This window comes from Chaetura pelagica, unplaced genomic scaffold (genome assembly GCF_000747805.2).
Source record: "Chaetura pelagica isolate M959 unplaced genomic scaffold, ChaPel_1.0 scaffold43, whole genome shotgun sequence".
Lineage (NCBI taxonomy): Eukaryota > Metazoa > Chordata > Aves > Apodiformes > Apodidae > Chaetura > Chaetura pelagica.
The window spans coordinates 189,055-212,542 of record NW_009952803.1 but is presented as its reverse complement, the minus strand read 5'-3'; the positions used below and the strand labels follow the sequence as shown (position 1 = coordinate 212,542).

Below are 23,488 nucleotides of genomic sequence, written 5' to 3'. Positions count from 1 at the left end.
CACTTGGCAAGTCTCACACTCACAGTGAGAAAAGTCATGAATAGAGAGAGTACCTGAGAAGCACAGGGCATATCTGTTCACTAGCTGACTTCCTGCTTCTTCCTGTGAACACACTGGGTGACAATGGTATGGACTCGCTTAATTTGGGAGTCTCAGATTCCAGAAGTACTTCGGGAGACTGGGGAAGTTGCACTGGGTGGAGTGGAACAGGCTCCTGAAGCTTGCGCCACACACTCAAAGGAAGCCATAAGGAGCATTTTCCATGACTCAAGGAAGGATAACAAAATTGAAAGAGAAAAGCTCCAGCAATGCTTTTAAAAATGAAAAAAAAAAAAAAAAAGGCCTTTCATTAAGAAATCTTGAAATAAGAAAAGGAGAGCAGATCGTAACAGGGAAGATATTTGTAAGCTATGAACTGTGGCCCTGATAGAAGGGCAAAAATGGTGATGTCATTTAAAGGAGTAAAAACAAAATATAAATGCTCCTAAACTGTCAAAAGGTTAAGTAACAAAACTTGTCAAGAGGAATCCTTTAAAGGCTAAAACAGACTGTTGAAGCAGGTGGAATGGAGAGCATAGCCACATAAATGGTCCTTTGCTACAGCAAGCAAGATGCTTCTCTATCTGGGGAAGAAGAAACAAAGGAAGCTGAGGATATGGAAAAGGAAGTGTGGACTGTCAACACCTGAGAAGGAGTCGAGAGGTATAATCAGAGCAGGGACATACTGACAGCATCTCTACATGTCATTAGAGGCTTATAATAGTCAGTGACTATGCACCATGAAAGGAAAAAAAGATCTTTAAAGGACATAGTGTTATGATCAAAAGAGAGAAAAAGATTGGAAGTAGCCACTCTGCAAGAGAAGAAGAAAGAGCTGAAGAATGGTGATACACAGGGAAAGAAAATCTATTCATTACAGGAAACAAAGCTCCTTTTTCCTCTTCTTTGAACTGTCTTCTCTTCATCTATGTTTCTGACAGCATCCATCACTTTGATAGTCGATCACAGCATTCAGCAATCTAAGTCTCCTCCCTATGGAGCTTCTTTTGTAATATTACCCTAATAAGATGCAAAGATTCTTAGCCCAAAGAGTGGCAAATTTGCAGCATGTATTTTGCTGCATGTTAAAAACACAGTAGACTCTACAATATAGCTGGATTGCTAGAACAGGTAGCAGTGTGAAGCTGTCTGAGACAAGCGTTTCAGTCTTTAGAAGAATCTGCTCCCTTCATTTTCTTTATTATATAAATGTATTTACAGGGGAACTACAGAAACAAAAAATGCAGTTTGAAACAAATGCTAAACTTCATGAGCACAAAAACACTTGCTCCCTGAATAATAAAAATACTAAGGCACATGGAACACTCAATTATGCCTCTGCAAGACAATAAGGCACGCTAGGAGGGAAGAGCAGATACTTTGCTCTAGTGTCAATATGGAAAGGCATTATAACTCTGGCAGACAAAGACTTCCTAGGTACCAGGGAAAAAAAATCAGCTAGCTCCTGCAAATTGTTACATTGAGAAAACAGATGTAGGAGATGTTTCTTTTAAACAGTGCTGCAGCCTCTGCCCTTGCCCTGGGCAGGAACAAGCACAACCTCTTGGCTGCTCATGGGCTCAAAGCAGCAATTCCTTTCATTTGTTTCTCTCAGTCTTATCACCTCAATTATGGATGGACTTCTGCCTAGGCCTGCTGAGTTTTGTACAGTAACAAACCACAGAGCACACAAAATGCCTTCTGTATTGATCAAGAAATTCCAGTGTTGGCTATCAGAACAAGATAAACGAGTAAATTACTAACAACGGGTTTTGCCTTCCCTCCCATTCTGCCTTCTCCTTGAGGAACTTCACAAAATGACTAAAATCCCCACTTATGCTGACAGCATTAGGCTCTCATATCAATAATGTAGTAACTTGTAAAAAAGTAGGCAGAAATACTAAAGGCTTTAATAACGTAAAAAAGTAGGCAGAAATACTAAAGGCTTTTAATTCCACAAATGTGTTTTTCTAAGTCACCTCTCTGGAATGATCATAGCACATTTGAATCTAAAGAAACAATAACTCCTCCCTGGTTTTATATACAGTGGTATGTATTGATCAGTACTAGATACTGTTATCTTTAAATGTCTGTGCAAAGTTCGGTATAATAGCCTATCAAGGCTGTGTTTTTCTTAAGCACTGCAACTTTCAGTTTTTCTTTACTTCATTCTGATTAAAAAAAGTATTTTTAGCAGTGAAATCACAAATAAGCAGCAGCAAAATATTGTAACACTGGGGTGCAATAAACAGAAAATATTGGCTATAAATAAAAATCTCCAAATCAAAAGCTCCCTAAATGCTCTTCCAAGGAGTTTGAAAAAATATGTTGGAGTTCAACTCTCAGCTCTCTGTATAATGGAAAATACATTGCACTGTAGGCTTTGTGATTTTAAACCCAGTATAACTCAGATAAGGTTGACAGCCAAGCTAGTCATGGTCACTGAAATAGTCCAAATCACTGAAGGAGCATCAGAGTCTCAACCTCCCTGAACCTTTTTAAAGCTGTCAGCACAACACTACAGGGAGCAATAGTGTAACATTATCCAGACTTCATCTGGATCGGGGAGGTAACAAATTGCCTCAAACTTTCAGCAAGCACTCAGGTTCAAGCTGAGTGGTTTCTGAAGCATCCACAGTGCTTGGGTGACTGCAAATGCCTCCTTGTTCAAGCATCACAACGCTGCTAACTGCTCAGGCCACGATGCACAATTGAGGAGATTATGATTTTTCCTTATGACAATAGTTCCAATTTAAATACAACTGCTGATCACATCAGGAAATTAACTCGAAAGTGCTAATTTAAATGCAGCCTCTATGCCTTTTGAAAATTCTTTTGCTGTTAAGCACAATCTCCAAAAATTTGAGCATACAGTGGATAGGGAAGAGTGTCTGTCCTTATTGCAGCTAACGGGATCTTGAAGGATTCACAAGCAGGGAGTGCCAGGACTTTACAAGATGATTATCCTGTCTGGAACTGCTTGAGTGGGCTGGCTTCCCACTGGCTGTACCACAGGAGCCTCAGAAAGCTATTCCAGCTTTGCCTGCAGAATCAGAAAAACAATCTGCCAAATGCCATTTCTGCATATATTCGCTGCTTGCTTCCTTGTAAAAAGTGTCTCAAGGAAAGTATTACTAGAAACATGATATTTGCCAATTCCCCAGATGACATCAGAAAGACTCAAGGACAGCATCATACTGACCTGTGTGTGGGTTGAGAAGGATACTGCCAGGTGGTATCCCTGCAGCTTCAAGTGGAAGAATGATATAGCTGGTGTTGCTGGGGGCCACCTGGCCACTCATCCCATTCTCAGGGTAGGACACACTGCCTGAAGAGCCGGCTGTCACCCCAGGGACAAGAGATGCACTTTGGAGAGGCTGATGTATTCGTGACAGGGATCCTGAGGAGCCAGCACTGCTGGAAGACTCTGAGCCTAATGGAGAGACACAGCAGCAGCAGAGGGGTTACAAGGGACCCCAGTCTCCATCAGAAACAGTGTGTAGGCGAAGACAGCAGTCACATACTGCAAAGGCAAGCACCATTACATGCCCAGCTAGCAGGAGTGGGATTTTCACTCCCTACTGAGCTCAGTATCCAGTGGTATTTCTACAATTCAGAAGACCACTTTCCTCCCTCGACAGGCCAGTACACAGCTTTATCAAGCAGAACACAAAAAGCTCAGCACATATTCATAATGCTAAAGTATTAGTTCATAAGGTACAAAAACTAAACACTGAAAAAAAACCCAACAAAAGAAAAAATCCCCACAATCATCAAACATTCTCTGTAGAAAAAAAATAAACAACCAGCAACTGAGTTATCAATCAAGTAATAACGTAGCTATGCCATATGTATATTAACTTAAAGCTATCTAAGATGCTACCTGAGACTTCTACTACTTTGTTTTTTCAGCATTGAAATTATTAAACTAATAGATCAAGATAAATCAAATATGCTAAAACACATTAGTGCCTGGGAGGATTGGGAAATGCCTTATTTTAAAAACCACATATAATTGCCAAACTTCAGAGGTTTTACTTGATTAGGTTTCAGTTTGCTTTGTGTAAAAATGACAAGAACCTCTGAGAGTGTAACGCTCACATGAACAGCGTCTTTAAAGCAGGATGTTACAGCAAATATCAGGGAGGTGTGAAAGCAAATGTCTTTATGAATGTTTCCTTCCAAAAGTAAAGTATATGTTAATTGCAACTTCTTTTATTTTACTTCTGTGCACTGTCTATGCACCTTACATTGATTGCCAGCCTCCCTAGTGCTCTCCTGCAGGTGTAGACTAAAGAAACGGCAAAATGGAGATTTAGGTTTCAGCCAACTTCTTAGCAAATTACATCCCTTAATATTTGTGATACTACAGAAGGACCCTGAAGTAAACTGCTTAGAGCCTTGGATTAGATTTCAGTCAAACCCATATTGGAATTCATTTCTTTCTTCATAATTAGAGCAAGCCAAGTTTCCTCTGAGGAAATCACACCAGCATCCTGTTACTTAACAAATAGAGGGTCTTTTCACAGATTACTACAGATTTCTGTGTAAAACACATTTCTATCTTCAAAATTCATATCTGTACAGCAACTATTACAGACACAGTCCTCTTGATGAGCTTTGCTATCGGCAGGACCCTAAATCTGCTTCTCCAGTATCTAATCAAGAAAGGCAGAGATGTCAGAAGAAATCTAATTTCTATAAATACACTTCGAAGTTGCATTAGTTGCTGTGTTCTTCCTTTCCTTGCAGACTGAGGTTGAAAATTTAGAAATATTATTCCTGCAGGGGTAGTGTTAGTTATTGGATCATTTCAGATTTCAGTGTTTCTACAAATTGCAGAGATATTCCTGGAGGTCATCAAGCTGAAAGTGTTATCTGGCATCTTCCTCACAAGTAAATGCAACCACATGGGTTTAATTTTTTTTCTACAGCAGTTACTAGGATCCTTCCTGCATTTTTCTAGTCCTTCTGAATGCACTTCATGTCGCCCCTTTCAGTCTTTGGTTGACTTTCTCCTCTTTTCCAACACTTGTTAAATTCAGTGTGTTAGAAAGCCACCTCGAGATGCAGGAGCAATGATCAGATTTCATAAACATTCCATATCATTTCTAAGCACGGAAGTAGTACCAAGACTGAGTTCAGACCTCTCTCCTCTTTTAGCTATACTGAAGAAACACCATTAGCATAAAAGAAGATTGCAGCTCTGGTATGTTGCGTTTTTTTTATTTGCCCCCTTGCAGCTGTTTTTATGGCAGAGTCATGGATTGATCTGTACCAGCTTCTGAACACTAAAAGCCAAAGGACTGCAATGAATTCAGATGTACTCATCGAATGGTTGGCAGAAGCAGTGGAACAACCTCAGGAGCTATCATGACACGTTGGCCAAGATGACAGCTTTGAAATTGCCTGGCTTAAAAGATCAGAGATCTGCCCTCCTCTGTCAGTAAGTCGAGCTGGTGATTTTGAAAGCATACAAATAAGACACTAAATCATTTCAGCAATTTTCTGAATGTTAAAAAAAACCCCACAAAACAAAAACCACAGAAATTACTACTTAACCAATTTTCTCCCCATTTCTCCTATATAAAAATAATCTATTTAAAAATTTTAACATCACTACAACCAGTTTCCTATCAATTTAATCTAGATGTATTAAGCTAAGTAAATTCCACCACTGATATTTGGAAATTAACACCAATTAATCTTGTCTTTGTACCTTCCATTAGCTGTTTTCACAGCACCTAAATTTGGAATAAGAAATCTCCACATAATGAATTCAGTGCTGCAGCACACGAAGAAAGAATTAACTATCTGACGTTATTCATATTCACATTAAGAGAGGTCTTGCTAAAGACTTCTGAAAGGAACTTTGATTAAACGAGATTTTTGCCCCCATTACACAATCCAACCTCTTTTTTTTCAGTAGGTAATGATGGCTACTTTTTCTAGATTCTTCTGTGATTTTCTTTCTGCTTCACAACTGACACAGTAATAACCTTCATATTCTCATCATTTTCCATTAATACATTTTTTAAGTATTCTGAGAGATATAGCAATTCAAAAAGTGGTATAAGAGACAGAAAACTCACCACAAAGTCTTAATAGCTTAGGGGGATTGTGGAGGCAGAGCACGGAGGTCCCATTAATTTTCCAATATCTTGAGTGCTAGTAAGTGATACAAAACCTCTTGCTCTGTTTTCCTTGGGTCAGCATTCAGTATCTGATGACATTGAATATCTCTGTTCACTCCAATTGCAAGGTAAATTTTTTTGTCTTATCAATTGGACTCAAGATCTACTCACTACTTCCTCCAGATGGTAAATTTTTAGGAGCAGTACAGTGCTGATCACCTCTAAGTATTTTTCTCTTGGATAAAGTTTCTTGGCTTGGGAATATTTATCAGCCACTTTTATAAGTCAACTGCATTTTTGTATATTACAAAGTATTTACAATTATTTTATATGATGGTGTGTGCTCACATGAACATGATTATTCCTCTGCAAGTTACATTTCTAAAAATAAGATTGATGTCTCAGCACAGTTGGTTGGTGGGAAGAGGATGACTGAAAGCAGTTGGCTCATGACTTCTTGCCCATACATCAACATTCCTACAGTTTCACTTGGACTCACAAGATCCACCAGGCTAATGATCAATTAAAGAAAATAATAAAGAAGTAGAGATCCAGCTCCAAAATCGAGAGACATAATTAAAATTTACAGGGTACTTTAAATATATCTATATTTATATACATGTAAGGTTAAAGTACTGAAATGGCTGTGGTATAATAATCTTCTCCCAACAGCAGTAGCAATGAATACCTAACAGGAGAGATTAAACTGTGGCTTGGATTACTTGGAGCCCTGCCAAGGAAGTTAATGATCCCTACAGATCTGTATCAACACAGCTGATACCCCAGTGCAGACAGCTTTTTGTAAACAGGAGGGAAAGGAACACACTCCAACAGATGTGGATTCCACTCGATGGAAAACGCATTCAGAGAACCTAAAGATTCAATAGTTACATCTTTTAAGTCTTCCAACAATCACTTAAATTTATATGTAGATACACAGAGGACATTTCCGGGAAACATATCTTGACTTCCTTCCTAATAACGTACATTAAAACCTGTTGGAATGTGTCAGTGAAAATAACATGGTACGTGATAACCTAGATTTTCTCTTCATGGGTGTACTAGAGAATTAACAGGTACATCTCTGATTACTTCAGGTAGGGACATATTTAACATGCTTAGTCAATCCTGGAAAGTCCACTGTATTACTGGAAATCTAAACTAACCAAATTTGTATGACCAATTATTAACTCCCCACTTGATACTGAATTATAACATAATATTTCTCTATATATCTACTAAGCTTCAGAATGACCAGAAAAGTTTATTTCCAGTACACCACCTCTGCTTTTTAGTGGAAGAGGGCTTTCTAAACAATCAACAGGTACATTAAAATAACCATCGAAATCACCAAGATAAACATACAAAGGATTTCAAACAACCCCTTTTGTGAAGTTTGCAAGAATGAAGTTGCATAATTCCTTTGCTAAGCTCTAATTTCTATGCCACTGAATGCAAGTAAAGCCTAAGACTAACTGACACTACTGGACTCAACTGCAGAGAACAGCACATTCTATGATCTGTCTTTGCCAAAGGGGAGGTAAAGTGCTTCAGTTTCTGTTTGTTTGCTATGTACCACTAATTACTGATTTATCAGAAGTTAAGGTTAAGGGCAGAGCATTTAATTTTGGTGACAATAGCAAAAATTATCCAGAAAGGCTACAGTTCTAATACTGCATCACTATATATGCTCTCAAATCCAGCTGTGAGCCATTAGTAAAACTCCTTGAAGTCTTAGTATTTCAATGCTCAAGAAACATGTTTAACAATGCTTCTGGATGAATCTCCTATATGTAGAATTATTTTCACATTTAAAATAGTCACAAACATTTTCCATCATTTAGTCAACAAAGAACATTTTGACCTACTGTTGACTTCAGACTGATTTTGTACACCCTGTATGCAGGACAAAAATGTATTAAATTTATTACCATGAAGCATAAAGGACTTCAGAGAATGGATTAGTACTTTCTGCATAGGAGAACCAGGACAAAATTGGTGCCTACCAAGCTCTGTCATACTACCAGGGCAGCATGTTGCATGTTCTTAGCTACACCTCTGCTATTCCATTTCAATCACTGTTGTAAAGACAAAACAAAATAAACAAAATCACGCCCAAACAAAACCATAATCAAGCTTTAAATATGTATTGAGCTTTGAAATGCCAAGCACTGCCTATGACTGGAGTACAGTATGATGATGATCTGATGCAAAAACATGCACAACGAAGTGTCACTTGGTACCTAATGTACCTTAGAAAACACATGCAAATGGCATGTGGGGGCTCTGACAGCTGTATGAATGCACCCAGCATTTATTTTTTTTGTGAAGTGAAAATGGTTTATCAAGGCATATTTCCTCATTATTTTTTTGAACAGTCATTCTTTTCTGCTTTAATGCCATCCAATAACATTTCAATAGCAATAGCGATTCAGATACTGTTTCCTCTGACTTTCCTCAGGCTGACTGACAGCTTGACTTTGTGTCCTGGCTTTGAAAGTGTAAATTTGTTTTGATATCCAACCTTGCTCTTTTTCCCCATCTCTTCCTTTTATTTTTTCTTTTTTACTCTTTCTGTGCTTCAACTGGCTTTCAAATTTAATCACTTTGCTTATATAAAATAATTCAAAGGACTTACAATACGTAAGTACTCTGCAAAGAACATGGAATTTTACTATCACTGATGTTTTAAAAGTGCCTTGTAAGAGCTTCCATTTTAAAGCAATTTTCAGCGTGGTGCATACACTGTGCAGATGCATTTACAAGTATTGGCATGCTTCAGAGAACTCTCCTTTAATACTCCATTTTCTAAGTGCACACTTTAATATGCTTGATTTTAACACTAAACAGCTACTTAAAAGTGTAAGTCTTTTGCAATTAGATGTTTCAACCCTCCTAACTGGACTTCCCTGACATAATTTTAAATGCTCTGCTCCTCTTCAACACAATGCTGCAGAGAAACATTTAGCTGCACTCACCTGAAGGTGAATATTATGAAAAAAAAATTATACCAGAAAACTGAGCCTCCTCCCTCACTCATGCACAATAAATTGAATTCTGATGCAATGGAAAGATTCACAGGAGGCAAAGCAATCTAGAGGTAAAAACATGGTCTACTGGATACTTCAGGACCCACTGTACAGCCTGTTCAGCCTTGATGCAAATAAAAAACACAGAAGCCTGGTTTCAAAACTATGTACCAAATTATTTCATTGCCTCGCATACGCTTATGCTCAGGAACATGCTAGGGGAACTATGCTGCACTATATTTCAAAGTCATATTATTGTCTTAATTCCATAGGATTTCACATACATAATGATGGAGTAAAACTGAAGGAGAATCTTATCTCTGGAAGTGATCCTTATAGTTTGCTTCCCATTTGAGATATTCCAACTTGGGATACAAATCTTAAGATTATAAACACAGTATTTGTCTACATTCTCAAAAGAAACATAAAATAGAAACATTAAGAAGAAGGGGCAGGATATTCCAGAAGTTCCCAGCAGTTTTATGACAAGCAGGGTTTGAAAGAGTGGCTCTCCAACCAGTCAGGGTCCTCTACCACTGTGAAATATAAGAAAACTTAGAACTATGCTCAAGATCCAGAGGTCCAGAATGTAGCTACCAAGTCAAAGGTTTTCTCAATTTATTCCAAAACGCCATTCCCCAGCATCCTGAATCATGGCAAGGGCTACTGTAACATTTTGGATATAGAAGTGAAATATGACCAACCCAGGTCTGATGAACCATTTTTAAATTAAGTACTGTCCATAAAACACTCAGGCTGAAAAAGCACTAAGTGCTAAGTATTGATTGCCACTTGTCCTGTACTATATTTATCAAATGAACCAAACTGATTGAATCATCTGATGAGCTCATTATTTATTATCCACTTTTACACAAAAATGTAATAGAGTAGCTTAATGGCATGGCTTAAAATTACTTAGATCCAGACTCCCTCATATGTTAACGTACCTGTGAAGTTAATGCAAATAAAAGCAGAATTCACACCAAATTCACAGTCCCTAATGGGTACTAAACAAGAAAATGGAGAGACTGAGACACCTCTGTGAATCCAGCACTTCTGACTGCTGCCACCACAGCACACTGCCTCATCTGCCAGCAGCAACGGAGAGGCAGTGCTCCACTATACAGAGGGTCTGCATTTTAAGAACAACAAAACATTCTTGGGTTTTCTCATCAGATATGACATTCAGCTCTTCTCAGTTCAATAAGAGTAAGAACAATAAAAAGGTAAAATCTGTGCTTTGTCTGAAAAGACTATTATCTTCTGAGACTACAGCAACTGCAGACAGTGTTCAAATACAACGCGTGTATCCTTTATTCCAGAAAAAGCCTACCTCACCTAGGATTTGCTAACCTCAGGCACCAGGTGTTCTTCTTGATTCCTAAAAACTCAATACCAGGTACCCAGATACCAGTGTAAGTAGATGGACATACACATCTGCTAAGCACAGGAAATACAAATGTTCCTGTAATTCATCGTATAGCCCAGCCACAGGCATTGGACTACACGACCTCTGAGGGTCCTTTCCAACGCAAACCCATTCTCTGATATACCATATTGAGACAAGCACCAGTACAGCTCTTCACCGTGGCACAACAAGTGGCAGTGTGAACCCAATACAGTACTAACTACCTGTTTTAGACAGTTTGCCGGTACTTCTGTTACTTGATGAGCTATCACCTCTTGTCAGGACGGTTATCCCACCAAAACTGGCTGTCTTTGTTATGGCTGGCTTCAAATTTCGATTTGAGCTGTCTGAGTCTGTGCTGCTCCATGGTCTCTGGTGGTCTGTCCACTTCAATTCGTTCTCCGTACTGCTCTGCCGACTGCCAGATGCCTTCCCCGTGTTGTCTCTGTTACCCCTATGGACACCAGGAAACAAATACTTATACACAAATAAAATAACGTCAGGGCAGAGTCTACCTTTGGTTACCCTGCAGCAAGGCTAATCAAGAAAAATGAAATACCCTGAATTTACCGAAGCATGCCTGAAAGAGGGGATTCAACCCCAGTACTCATCTGCCTTCAGCAAGTAAACATTCCTGTACCCTTTTACATGCACACTTACCACTGCTCCCCTTTCACATACTTCCGAAGAACACTTCACCAGATAGGACTGATGGAGTCATGTTAAGTAGCATGGACACAGCACTTCTGTTGCTTGTTGACTGGTCTCTTCCATTAGCAAACCCCTCACTGCCTTTCCCTTTGATGTCCACCATCTGTAAGGTTTTTCTCACTAACTTCACCTTCTACATCTGCCTTTACATCCATCCTTCTGTATTTCTACTGCAGCTTGTGCCACCTCATAATCTGCTCTGAAAAATCACCTAAACCTCCCCCTAAACATGTGTCTTCCCAGTGAGACCCTAAACTCTCCATTAACACTCCACTTAAGAAACCCACTACTTGAGGCTTTTTTTCCCCTCTGACATCAACTAATTGCAAACATCTCTGGGTAGAGACTGTCTGCTCTTGGAACATTTGCAAAGCACACAATATATACTGTGAGTGACAACACAGTTAACTGTGAGCAGAAACCAGAGGTGAATTTGGCTTATTTATAGTGAACTGCTTAAAATGTGCTGTTAAAATGACAAGACAAGCATGCCTACCACAGCTTGGTACAATACAACCATTATGCCAAGTGACGCTAAAAACACTGGCTTTTGGGAGGCTTTTAGAAGACATATGCCACTTGTCTGCCTTATTTTACAGTATACCTTGCAGGCTCAAAGTTCTTTCTACAAATCGAACGCATGGCACTGTATCTGTTTTTCTGGTGCCCTTTCTCCTTGTGAACGTGGGTCCTGCTTTTTATTTGGAGAACCTGCTGAGCTTTGTCACTCGAGACGTGAAGGAGCAGCGTGTCAAAGACGGGTTCAGGCTGGTGTGTTCCTCACCTGTGATCAGAGCCTCACACAGAGGAGATCATCAGTATTAACTTGTTGATCTTTGCTAGACCCAAACACTGGGAAAGCATGAAGAGAAATGGCACAGAAGCAACAATATAGAAAAGAAAAATATTTTAAAATAAATGGTCCTTAAATTTTAATTGGAAAGAGAAAAACAAAGCATATTATTTACATACACTGTTGCATTCATCTGTGGTTTCAGGTTATACTAAATGCCTTTTTGTTCCCCAAACCTGAACAAATATTAGTTACTAAGAATCTCTGCATGGGTTATTTCAGATGCCTCCTTACTTCTGATGCTCAGATCATCAAGGCCAGCCCAAAGCATGAAGGAAAGTTTTGCTGCATGCTGCCTGTGGCCATGGGGCACAGATCCAGATGCCGCAGCCCTGCTCCTTCCCTGATGCAGTCTTGCAACCTCCTCTGTGGCTGCTGTGCAGACAGGCACAGTCAGCAACTGCATGCCAAATAATCCCACCTTCTTCCTCCCCACAGCGAAAAATTATGCAGCATAGACCATACAGGTTTGAAGTAACCAACTATCACTGCTATGTATGAAAACCTCAATGCATACAAACATGTGGTGATCACCGTTCTTCTGCCCAGCTATCCACATGCTTTACAGGATGAAAGACATGTTTTTGAAAGCATCCATTACTTCTGCCAGCTCTGCTACAGACTAGTGGCAGCCAACTGACTTTAAAAGCAGTTTGCAATGCTCAACTCTGCTCAATTTGACCTGAACCTGGGGGTGTGGAAAGAGAGCCTCCCTAAGCCTCTTGGAGGAACACAGTCACCACCAGGCTGGGTCTTCCACTGATGCTGTTTGTCAACTGATAAAAAATTTCTCCATTAAAATATGGACTGACTCCTACTGATTTTCCCTGTGACCTGGGACATGATCTGGGATAAGGGATACATTTGAATGTTGTCTAGGGAGAAGCAATTGGGAGTTTGGAAGACAAAGATCACAGCAAAAAAAAATTCAAAACATTGCTGCTTTAGAGAAGGGAGCTTCCATCAGTTACATGTCATCATACTTTTACGTTAGCTTTTAATAAATCAACAAAAGGAAAAAAGGTCAGTCTGGGCACTCATCTGTGAAATGTGCCTGTCATATATACTAAAGCATCATGAACTTCCACCAGTCACAGTGGCAGTACGAGCAGCCGGGAAGCTGCAAATCTGATATAGTTCCTGAGCAGAATGGATCCATAAAACCAAAGACAAGGGGAGGTCCCACTGTGACCTCCTCATTCAGGGGATGAACAGGGTAAGAACTCTGTTTTCCATGCTCCTTTCCAACCAGAAAAGTGACATAACCACACCCGTCAAGGTCTTCCTCAGTGAGGACATTAATAAAATCACAAGTGAGACGTTACTGGGAAATTAATATTAAATAAAGTCATACAAACCTAAACAGCTGTCTTTTCTTGTGCATATCACTGCATATACTACTGTCTTCCAACAGCCTACTGAAAAATGAAAAGAAAGATTATAGTAACAGAAATTGTAATCCAACTTTATCTTACCTGTAAAGCTATATTCAAATTCTATCAACCTTTTCCATTTTGTGCTAGACTCATAGTTTAATAAAACAAGGCTAAAATTGCCCTCTCTCTCCCCACCCCCCAGAACTGCACAGTCAACTAAACATAAGAAATATCAGTCAGGGAGGCTGAAGGCCATTTAACATTTCCTGTTACCAAGCAAGGTAATTCTCAGAAGCCAAGAAACCATAAATCTACATCCAAAAGAAAATTCATTAAAATATCACCCAATAAGAGCATTAAAAATGTAAGCCATCAAAATACTGCATACATAAATTTAAGCACTTGCTAAGTTGCTTGGAAACCTCTGCAGCTCAGAGAAATGCTCAGGTTCTCTGATAAAAAAGAAAGGCAAAACATTTAAACACATCCCTAACTTTCAACATACCAAATCAACAAGGTTGCTCATGTGCAGGGAGCTAGGTATGACTTCAAGTGCTTCACCTGGTCAAAAGCTACACAGAAGGCAGGCAGCAACAAAAAGCAGTGTTCTGGGGAACACAGCTGCAGTCTCTCTCCTGACATCAGCTGTGCAGTCAGTAACAGAAGCCAAATTTCCAACCTGGCCATGTGCTGGTCACCACTTGGGTATGCATCCTCACATTGGGAGAGCTGGTCAGCCAGCTCATGGGTTTGAACAAAGTGAACCAAGTACTAACACCAAAACTGGCTACATTCTTTGCCATGCAGGCTTGGGATTGAATGTATAAACCAGTGGAGGCCTAGCTGTGAAGTTAATGGTTTATGCCATAAACATCTCCACCCTGATCTGCACAGTGCCTGAACACTTTCCATACTGAGTTTGGAACATGAACCACCACATCAATTTTATTGTTGTTCTCCCAAGAGGGAAAAGCAGGTTTATGGGATCATCATCTTTTTGCTTTCTGGGCTCCTCTGTTGAATGTTTTATTTATTTTGATTAAACATGTTTCCACAGTCACAATGCAGAAGCAGCAGCTGAGGAAAACAACCTTGGCTCTCAGAATACATGGTGGTTAGGTGACAGTGGCCATTACCACCTGAGGGACTTCCCTCATTCCAGTTTCAGGACTGTGCATCAGAAAAGCCAGTTTGTATTATTACCGTGGAGTAATTTTCTATGGGAAACAGCCTTATCCATAAATGCATCTGACAGATATAAACATGGACAGAGAGAGAAATACTGTGAAAGATAACCTCCCCTTCCTCAAGGGGATAACAAACAGTTTTAAAACCTTCCCAGGACAGATTCAGGCTAGAACTGCTCAAATATCACCACTGAAATTCTTAGTGTTTTAGTTAAAATCCTTATCTGCCATAAAAGTGCACAGTGTCTAAGACTTTCAACACAGCTTCATGGCTACTACAGAGCTAACACTTTGTATTTGGTAGATCTTAGTTAAGCAGAGTTTTGTCTTCCTTTTGCATAAAATGGATTTACTGTGAAAAAAACCCAAACATCTCTATCACACAGTAGTGCAAAGCAACAGTTGGCTCAGAGATCACCATTTCATTCATCACTACAATGCAGCAGGAAAGCAGGTCCAGCCTGGGGGACTTGGGAGCCTTCCTCAACAACAAGTGAAGTCAGTGCTAGTGCTCAGCCCCACAAGAGAGCTGGACACAACAGAAACACAAGTGTGGTGTTTGATACATGCCCTCACCAAACCACTGCTGGAGGGCTTTTTAAAGATCAGTAAGTTAAATTCTAAAGGGCACTCCAGAGATACATTGAGCACTTGAAGTGAAACATTCAGTGAGTTCCCCTCCTGCCCTACCCTACTTTTTTAAACTGAAATGCAAAGTCTTGGGCAAGCAGTAGTAACACCTTATCTGCTCAGATACAATACTGCAAGGCAATCCCTTCTCCCCCTTCTTAAAGCAGAAAAACTCTACACATAACACAGATTACAGATTTGCTCTACAGCCTTCACATTAGATTAAACAACTATAGAACTAGAGAGAGACAAAATAATGAGAGAGAAAGAGCTAAGTTTAACACACACACACAAAAAAGCTATTTTTACCTGTTTTCCACAAAAAGGTTTTCCTGGGAGCAAACTGACTGAAAAATAAAAAAGGCATTGTATCAGACGTTCTAGATATGCTCTGCTGTTCCAATTCCTTGCTCAATTTTAGAATTATTTCCCCTGTTCAGGCTTAAGGGGATTTCAATTCATGCATCATTTGCATTTGCAGAAGACAAGAGGGGAAAAAAGGTCAAGAATAAGGTCAGGCCAGTAAAATAAATTCCATGCATTACAACATATTACCAACGAGGGGTCTCAGCTTGGAAACAAACTGAGAGCAGAAGGCGGCGGTATGTGCAAAAGACTGGCAATTCAAAGGGAAAATACATTTCTCCTTCATAACATATGGCTCCACTGGTCTGCCCTACCATCTCCAAATAAGATTGCAGAATAGCACAGAGCTGCAAGTAGGAAGGACAAACAGGAGGAAAGCATGCAGAATTGACAAAGTTCTTCAAAGGGAGAGAAGATACTGCAGTACTTAAAAATACTTTGTGATTTCACATTTTATGGTTGGAAACAGTCATACCCATACTGAAAGATAAAATAATTATAATCATCTTAATAAAAATACTAACAACAGTAATAGTCTATTGCAAAGAAGTTCTCTGCTGGAGGACTTAGATCCTGAGAAAGGTGAAGAGCTGTTGGCAAGTGTATAATTCTTATAGCGTTACTTAATTTCTTATGCAGAGAAATGAAGCTGTGCTCAATTTCCCATGAATAATTCTCTCTGATTTTTTTTTCATTTCCCTCCTTTTCCATGTTCACTACACAAAGTACCTCATAGCTGTCACTGAATTATATCTCCATAAGGTACAGAAGGAAGGACAGTCAGCACTTGCACTGAATTGAAACAAGAAGCAGGCACCAGAGATCACGCCCATTACTTCTGTAACAATAGACCTCAGCTCAGAGAATAATGCAATGCCATCATTAGCTGCATCAAATTTTAATAGTATGGGACTTGCATGGATTTGGGATGTTTCTGTTTTGAAAAGGGTAAGCTAATGACCTACTTGAAGAGCGCTGACCAACACAAGAAACAACACCCTGCTCATTCCCAGTGCTCCAGCAGATGCATGGTCAAAGTTCTCCCTTAGCACTGCAGCCAATGCCATACCATCAATTTAAACAAGGATGGAATTTAGCTCTGAGAAAGCAACACAGTTTCTTGTTAAAGCTGTAATCTGTCCACCCAGTATCCACATCTGGGAACATCTGACAGCTCTGTGGGCTTCCCAGCTGAGCTCTCACCCTGCACTCTAACTATGCAAGGCTCTGGGCTGCATTGGTAGCAAGTGTGTCTCTCCTTAGCACAAACCATCAGGATATCAGGAGCAAGTTCTCCATTGCCAGGTACCAAATTTCTACCAGCTACAACCAACCTAAGGTTTCACCCCAGGCCAAGAGCAGACACAAACTATTCCACTTAAAAGCACTGGGATTCTTTGCAGAACACTAGGACATGGCCTCTTCTCTCATTTCCTATACCTTACTCACAAGGTTTCATTAACAAATGTGGCTGTGCAGATTTCAGCATAGTCTAACTACCTACAGGACTAATGAAATGACCCTGCAGGCTTATTCAACCTCAACTGTGGGGCTGTCTCCCCACTCTGAGGTACATGACAGGCATTTGTGCATTGTTCTCACTTTTCCAAAGCAGCATCTATAATTGTAGCTACGCTTCCAAAACAAGGAAGTAAAAAACTTTGCTGAGGCCAGGGTACTGATCTGTGTCCCCACAAAGTTACAAAAGCAAAAGGACATGTACCTTTCTGGAATTTTTTATTTTATTTTTTCAATTTTTTAAGACATTGGGTCATAAAGCAGAGTAAATGTCTAGGATTTGTACTTTATCAAGTGACTGGAGACATCTGCTCCCTTTTCAGTGTCTTGACAGAAGAAGCCAGTATCAACTGCATTATAGACTTAAAGACAGAGTCTGCAATAACTCCATTTGTCTTCCTGGCTGATGATGCTGGGCACAGGGCCATATAGTTCCTGGGAACCATTTTTCAGTAGAGGTGTGAGGATGAGAGGCAGAGAAGACAGGTACTTTTTAATAATGTTATTCTTACTGTTAAAAATCAGGTGGCTAAGCAGCTCTGAATACCAATTTAGCTGCTACAAGGTCAGAACTCACTTTCCAATAATGCACCATTTAAAGAACCAAGAAAGCTTAAGAACACAGCACAGCTGCTGTCAAAAATTCTTAAAGCACTTGGCTCTTGTATACTTAAAGAATCTACAAAAAGAAAAAAGTTATGCAAGATTACCTACAAATTCACCTCCTTGGAGACCTCCACATGCAAGATTTCCATTAGGGTGCTCTGTGACACTTATTGTCATTTATGACATGAATATTTCACTCTTCCAGTTTCCCAGAATCTTTTAAAGTCTCAACTGGAAAACATACATCGGCTCTGTCAGTGCACTAGTTATACTGTCGGTTGCTGCTCTTGTTTTTAATTACATTAGCCAACACAGATAAATATTAACATGCAGCAGTATCCTGCAGTGGATACCATCAGGTAATCATTTTCACATCAGTTAACAAGATGTGATAGATCCCAGGCTTTCAAGTAATGCTTATTGCTTGAACTACAGCCACAAACAAAGGCACGGGAGTTTATGGTAGCCAACACAAGGTATGTCTTTATTTTTATGAATTTTAAAACCTCTTAATCCTAATATTTTCCTACTAGAAGGATAGGAAAGGCTGAAGACACCTTTTCAAATATTTCTTTTGTGACTTTCTTTATTTAAAGAATTATAAAGAACCTCAGTGTTTTCTTAAGGAGAGGAATCATTTATCTAAAGGATCTGGCTCTTGAGAATACATTCCTTACTCAAAAATAGCCATTACAATTAGCAGCAACAACAAAAAAAGAGGATGGTGCATTTCCTTTAGTAAGTCCCATGTGTATCATGGGCAATTCTAGCATTTGTGCTAGAATTAGTAATAAAAGTAATAAAACATCTATATTTTTCAGTAAATCCACAATGATTACTAGAGAATACATTTATGAACAATAGATGGTCCTTATGTGATTCTGGCTCATGAGGTTATACATTGCATTAAGCTCGAAGAATGAAATTTTCCCTATGCAATTTGATTGCTAGTCTTTAGAATCAATTTTCTGCATGCTTTAAAGCCAAACGTAGTGTACCATTTACACACACATTTGGGATTCTGAGATAAATCTACAATTTCAGCTAATACACAGGGGAAGTACAAAATATCCTTTTTTTATCATTCTTTGAGATTGCTCCTTGTCTTTCTTGGACAATTACTTTTCAACCTGCTAAAAGCAACTAAGACAATTCAGACAAGAAACTTCTTTGCAGGACCCAGATACTCCCAAGTCCTCTGCTCCAGTGAACTTGGGTATAAAATTCACAAATTACTATAAAACTAAGGTTCCAACAAAAGCATGTTTTAAAAAGGAAGGTTGAAGGCTTTGCAATTAAAAAACAACCACGAAAATAGCTTGGAGCATAACAGAGCTTACGTAGCATGATTTTACTCTTAGCAGGCTGAAAAGTTTGAGGTGCACTTTTTAGTTCTTATTTAAGTGAGCTGCAGTGATCACATTTAATAACTGCCTATTTCTTCACCAATCTTTTTATTAAGATATGACACTAACATGCTTCTCAATCCCTGCTGCTTGCTATAACTCTACACATGACAGGAGTGACTAAAACCTCCAGCTTCCCTTGTCAAAATTTATGATAGCCAACACGGCAGATGGAAAACTTGCCAGAAAGTATAATTTAAACTGACTAATACAAGACCAATCACTGTAAGGTCTATCATAATGATGGCATTACTCATGAACATATTTATTTCATTAAAATCTTCCCACTTGGAAATGAAGATATCTGGTGCACTGGAGTGCTGCAAAATCAAAGGAAGTGCAAGCAAGCTTTCTGTTGGCCAGTAAGCAGGGTCCAAGTTACAGTATTTTTCACAGCACTTGAAACATGCACTGAATTTTTTGCCTTTTCCTCATAAATTTTGTCCAAAGTTCTGACTCCTGGGCTGGTATGTTTTGGAAATAATCTGGGGAACCTCAGAGAGGGGCTGCTAGGTGCAACAAGTTACAGCAGTATTCTTGATGTTCACGGCTGCCCTTTGGAGACCTCTCATGCAAACTCTTTTCATGCATACTCCTAATCAGAAGTGAATTATCTATAATCCATTTTCTAAGGTTCATAAGAAAGGCCCTGCTAAAGGCTTGCCTAGAGCAGTGTAAACAGTGTAGAGACAATAAAAATATGATTAAGCCCTCCCTGTCTTTCTTTCTACACCTACAACTTGCAGTATGACAAGGCTTAGGTACCTACCTGAGAGAAACCTGAGGAGAATTGGATTAGTTAATGATTGCAGAGGGCTTTAAAACTGCAAAGTCTTACATGCAGTAAGTGGCTGCCTATAATAGGAAGCCATTGCTCTCTTTCCTAAAATTGAAATAAATTACATTGTCCATCACCACAACCACTGACATCGTCCCCAAACCACCTCGTATCTGTGAGGAGTGCTCTACTCAAAAAAGCTCAGCTAAGGCATATATTCCTGTTAATATTATTAGTACAGCTTGCTGAAACTCACTGCACTACAATGCTCAGTAACACCTGCAATAGCAGGGAGAGAGAGCAAACAAGTGTATATGAGAGAGAGAGGGAGAGACATCTAAATATTGCTGATCTTTAAAAATGCTCACTCCCAATCCATTTAAAATGTCTGCCACAAATCACACTGTTACTTAGGTCTTGCCTCTCAGAGATGCTAATCCAATGGACCACCACCATGTCCTGCTGCAAGCAATTAAAACTGTCACCTCTTGACCTGTCTTTAAAACACAAGTATCTAAAGGTAAAAACAGCAACACATTGTGGAGCCAGTCTCAGCACACTTTTTCAGACACCTCGCTTTCCCAGTCTGGCATTTCTAGCTGCTGCTTGTGACAGAAACTGCATTATTGTGGCAATACCTTTCCATATGGTACTTTTAAACAACATTTTGCCTCATTTGAAGTCTGCTTCAAAAGCCAAAGATTTTTGGTTTTGTACAAGTTCTTTTGTAGTAAGCCAGATACAGCAACTTTCATATAGGAAACGGGTTGCAAAGAGGCTTTTGCAGTCCTTGAACAACTCTAACTCTACCTTATATACTGTATTTTCACATACTGAAAGCAAAATGCAAATCGAAGGGCTTCTACTTTTACTGCAATTGTCTCAGTGAACAAAGAAAAAGCCAGGCTAAAAACATTTTCATGTGGCAAGCTACTTATAAATACACAAAATTACTTATCACAAATGCAACAACACACACCTTAAAACTATACAATGTATTCTGCTAAAGGAATGTAAATTGGGTGCGTGCAACTCCAAAACCAGAGCAAAGTAAACAGATAACTGAAATAAATCTATTAGCCCTGCAACACATGAACAGTTTTTATTTAAAAGGACACTGCCAATTATTATTTTCAACAACAGTTTAAATCAGGTTCATTTTTGTATTCTTCTAAGTGGCAGAGCTCCTACTAAGATGTGAGATAAAACAATTAAATGTTGACTTGTCTTTTTTGTTTTCCTTTTAGAACCCTATCAGTACAACATTACAGCAAATTATTATTTTCTTCCTTTTTCAGGAACATGAGGTATTGCTCACAGATGTCTCATATTTCAATGTTTTCCTCTAGCAATGTAGCTTTCTGTGCAGATTCTGATTTTTTTTTTGGTAAGGCAGGAATTTGCCCATACAGTTTTTATTTAAAAGGACACTGCCAATTATTATTTTCAACAACAGTTTAAATCAGGTTCATTTTTGTATTCTTCTAAGTGGCAGAGCTCCTACTAAGATGTGAGATAAAACAATTAAATGTTGACTTGTCTTTTTTGTTTTCCTTTTAGAACCCTATCAGTACAACATTACAGCAAATTATTATTTTCTTCCTTTTTCAGGAACATGAGGTATTGCTCACAGATGTCTCATATTTCAATGTTTTCCTCTAGCAATGTAGCTTTCTGTGCAGATTCTGATTTTTTTTTTGGTAAGGCAGGAATTATGCCTATTTAATTTTACTCCATTCAGAACTAAATAATAAACAATGAGACCGATTCCTTCTGATAGCAGAAACACAGTTAGTTCCTTGATCAGCCATTTAAAAAAAATGTATGCAACTCCATATTTAACCTCTGACTTTTTGTTCTCAGTGTCTTAGTTCTACAGCACTGGTCCAAAGAAACAAAGTAAGGAAGAGGCTCTGCAGAAGGACACTTGAAAAATTTGATTCAGCTCAAAATATGAAATAACACAGCTATTCAAAAATTATTGAGAGTGTCCATTTAAATTACTGTTCTTTGGTCAGCAGAAGAGAAGGACGAAAGAAGGAAATCTAGACTACACAAAAACAAACATTCAAATAAATGGGATAAGCACTCCCCAGACAACATGCTGGGCCTGATCTCTCCTCTGCCCTTCTCCCTGCAAAACTCATCACCTCTTTCTCCAGAAACCAACCTCCACACCTGTCGGACCCTCTGTGCCTATTTGTCCTTTCCTGTCTCCTCCAGCTCCACAGGGCAAGTCCAGCTGCAGTGTTCATGTCGGAGGGGGGCAAGACTGTCTGACTACCGGCGAAGTTATGGCACTAAAGAGGCAATTAAAACAACTACTCACATCTTGTGCAAATATTCTCTCCCTCACTCTCTGATACTCCTCTTCTCTCTCTTCAATTGATTTACTTCGTCTGTCATCTCTAAATGGAAGAATTCTGTTTTGCTGAGCAGAAAGAAAACCAGGAGGGTTATATAAGTTGAGCTGTTAGAAACTGCCATTAAGTAACTGTCAGCTGAGAATTATAAATGTTCACTTAAACAAATGAGGCATGAAAACGATAGCTGTCCTTCCTGCACAAAGTGCCCTGCAAGGCTTGGCACCCAAGGGCTTCCAGGTAGAGATACTGCACGGGGGTTCACAGCACAAGAGGCTAAAAGGAGACTTTCTGCACAGTTTTTGTGGACCCGCCACCCTTAAACTGGGTGTTTTCACCCCAAGCCTAAGTACTATTGCTCTTGACTGCTAGGATTTCTTGACTCTCCTACCGGCTGCAAGGAGTAAGAGGGCAGGCAGTGCTGCACTACCTCTTAAATTGAGGAAGAGGGGAACTAGGTGGTAAGAACTAAACTGCAAACCCCGAAAGAAACCCATGAAAGTCTATTTGTACAAGGAAAAGTCCCATATATTCAGCATGAGTGTTTTAACCATTTCCATACCATAAAGAAACCCCTGACTTCAGTTTTGCTGGGAAAAGAACAGCCACTTGTGCCTCACAGCGTGGGAAATGGCTGCGCTGTGGGAGGGAGGAAAGGAGAAGAGGACCCCCACCAAGAAATGCTTCATTGGCATGGGATTCACGTACTGCTCCTTCTCCTGCACCCCAGCACATGGTGAGATAGGTCACACTGCTTTCCTTTGGCTGATGCCCATGTTCATCACATCCTGAAAATGCTTGGATTTTGCTTCTGAAGCCAACTCAGATGCAGCAGAACTTGCAAGGCTGCTACATACAAGTCAAAGAAAAAAAGGGAAAAAAGAAGAAAAAAAAAAGGAAAAGAAAAAAAAGGAGGAAAATCACTCTTTTACTGAAAGCATAAAGGAGAATGGCAATGAGAGACTCACTGGTAGGTCCCTCCAAAAATATAACCTAAACAAAGAAAGCATACACTGTCTTCTTACCTGTAAGAGTTTTCTCATACAAGCAATTCATTTTAGAACCCTTTTTCATTTTTCTTTGT

General features: G+C 39.4%; 1 protein-coding gene across 1 annotated transcript in view; it reads right to left on the bottom strand.

The window, feature by feature from the left end:
• The window catches only part of ARPP21 (cAMP-regulated phosphoprotein, 21kDa), a 106,189-nt gene that overhangs the window by 54,269 nt on the left and 28,432 nt on the right, over nt 1-23,488 (bottom strand). Inside the window, exons 12-16 of the mRNA XM_009994990.1 lie at nt 22,371-22,472; nt 15,677-15,714; nt 13,533-13,592; nt 10,835-11,064; nt 3,242-3,472 (exon numbers count right to left, since the gene is read on the bottom strand). Of these exons, the coding sequence (XP_009993292.1) occupies nt 3,242-3,472; nt 10,835-11,064; nt 13,533-13,592; nt 15,677-15,714; nt 22,371-22,472 (661 nt within the window). The remainder of the gene's footprint in view (nt 1-3,241; nt 3,473-10,834; nt 11,065-13,532; nt 13,593-15,676; nt 15,715-22,370; nt 22,473-23,488) is intronic.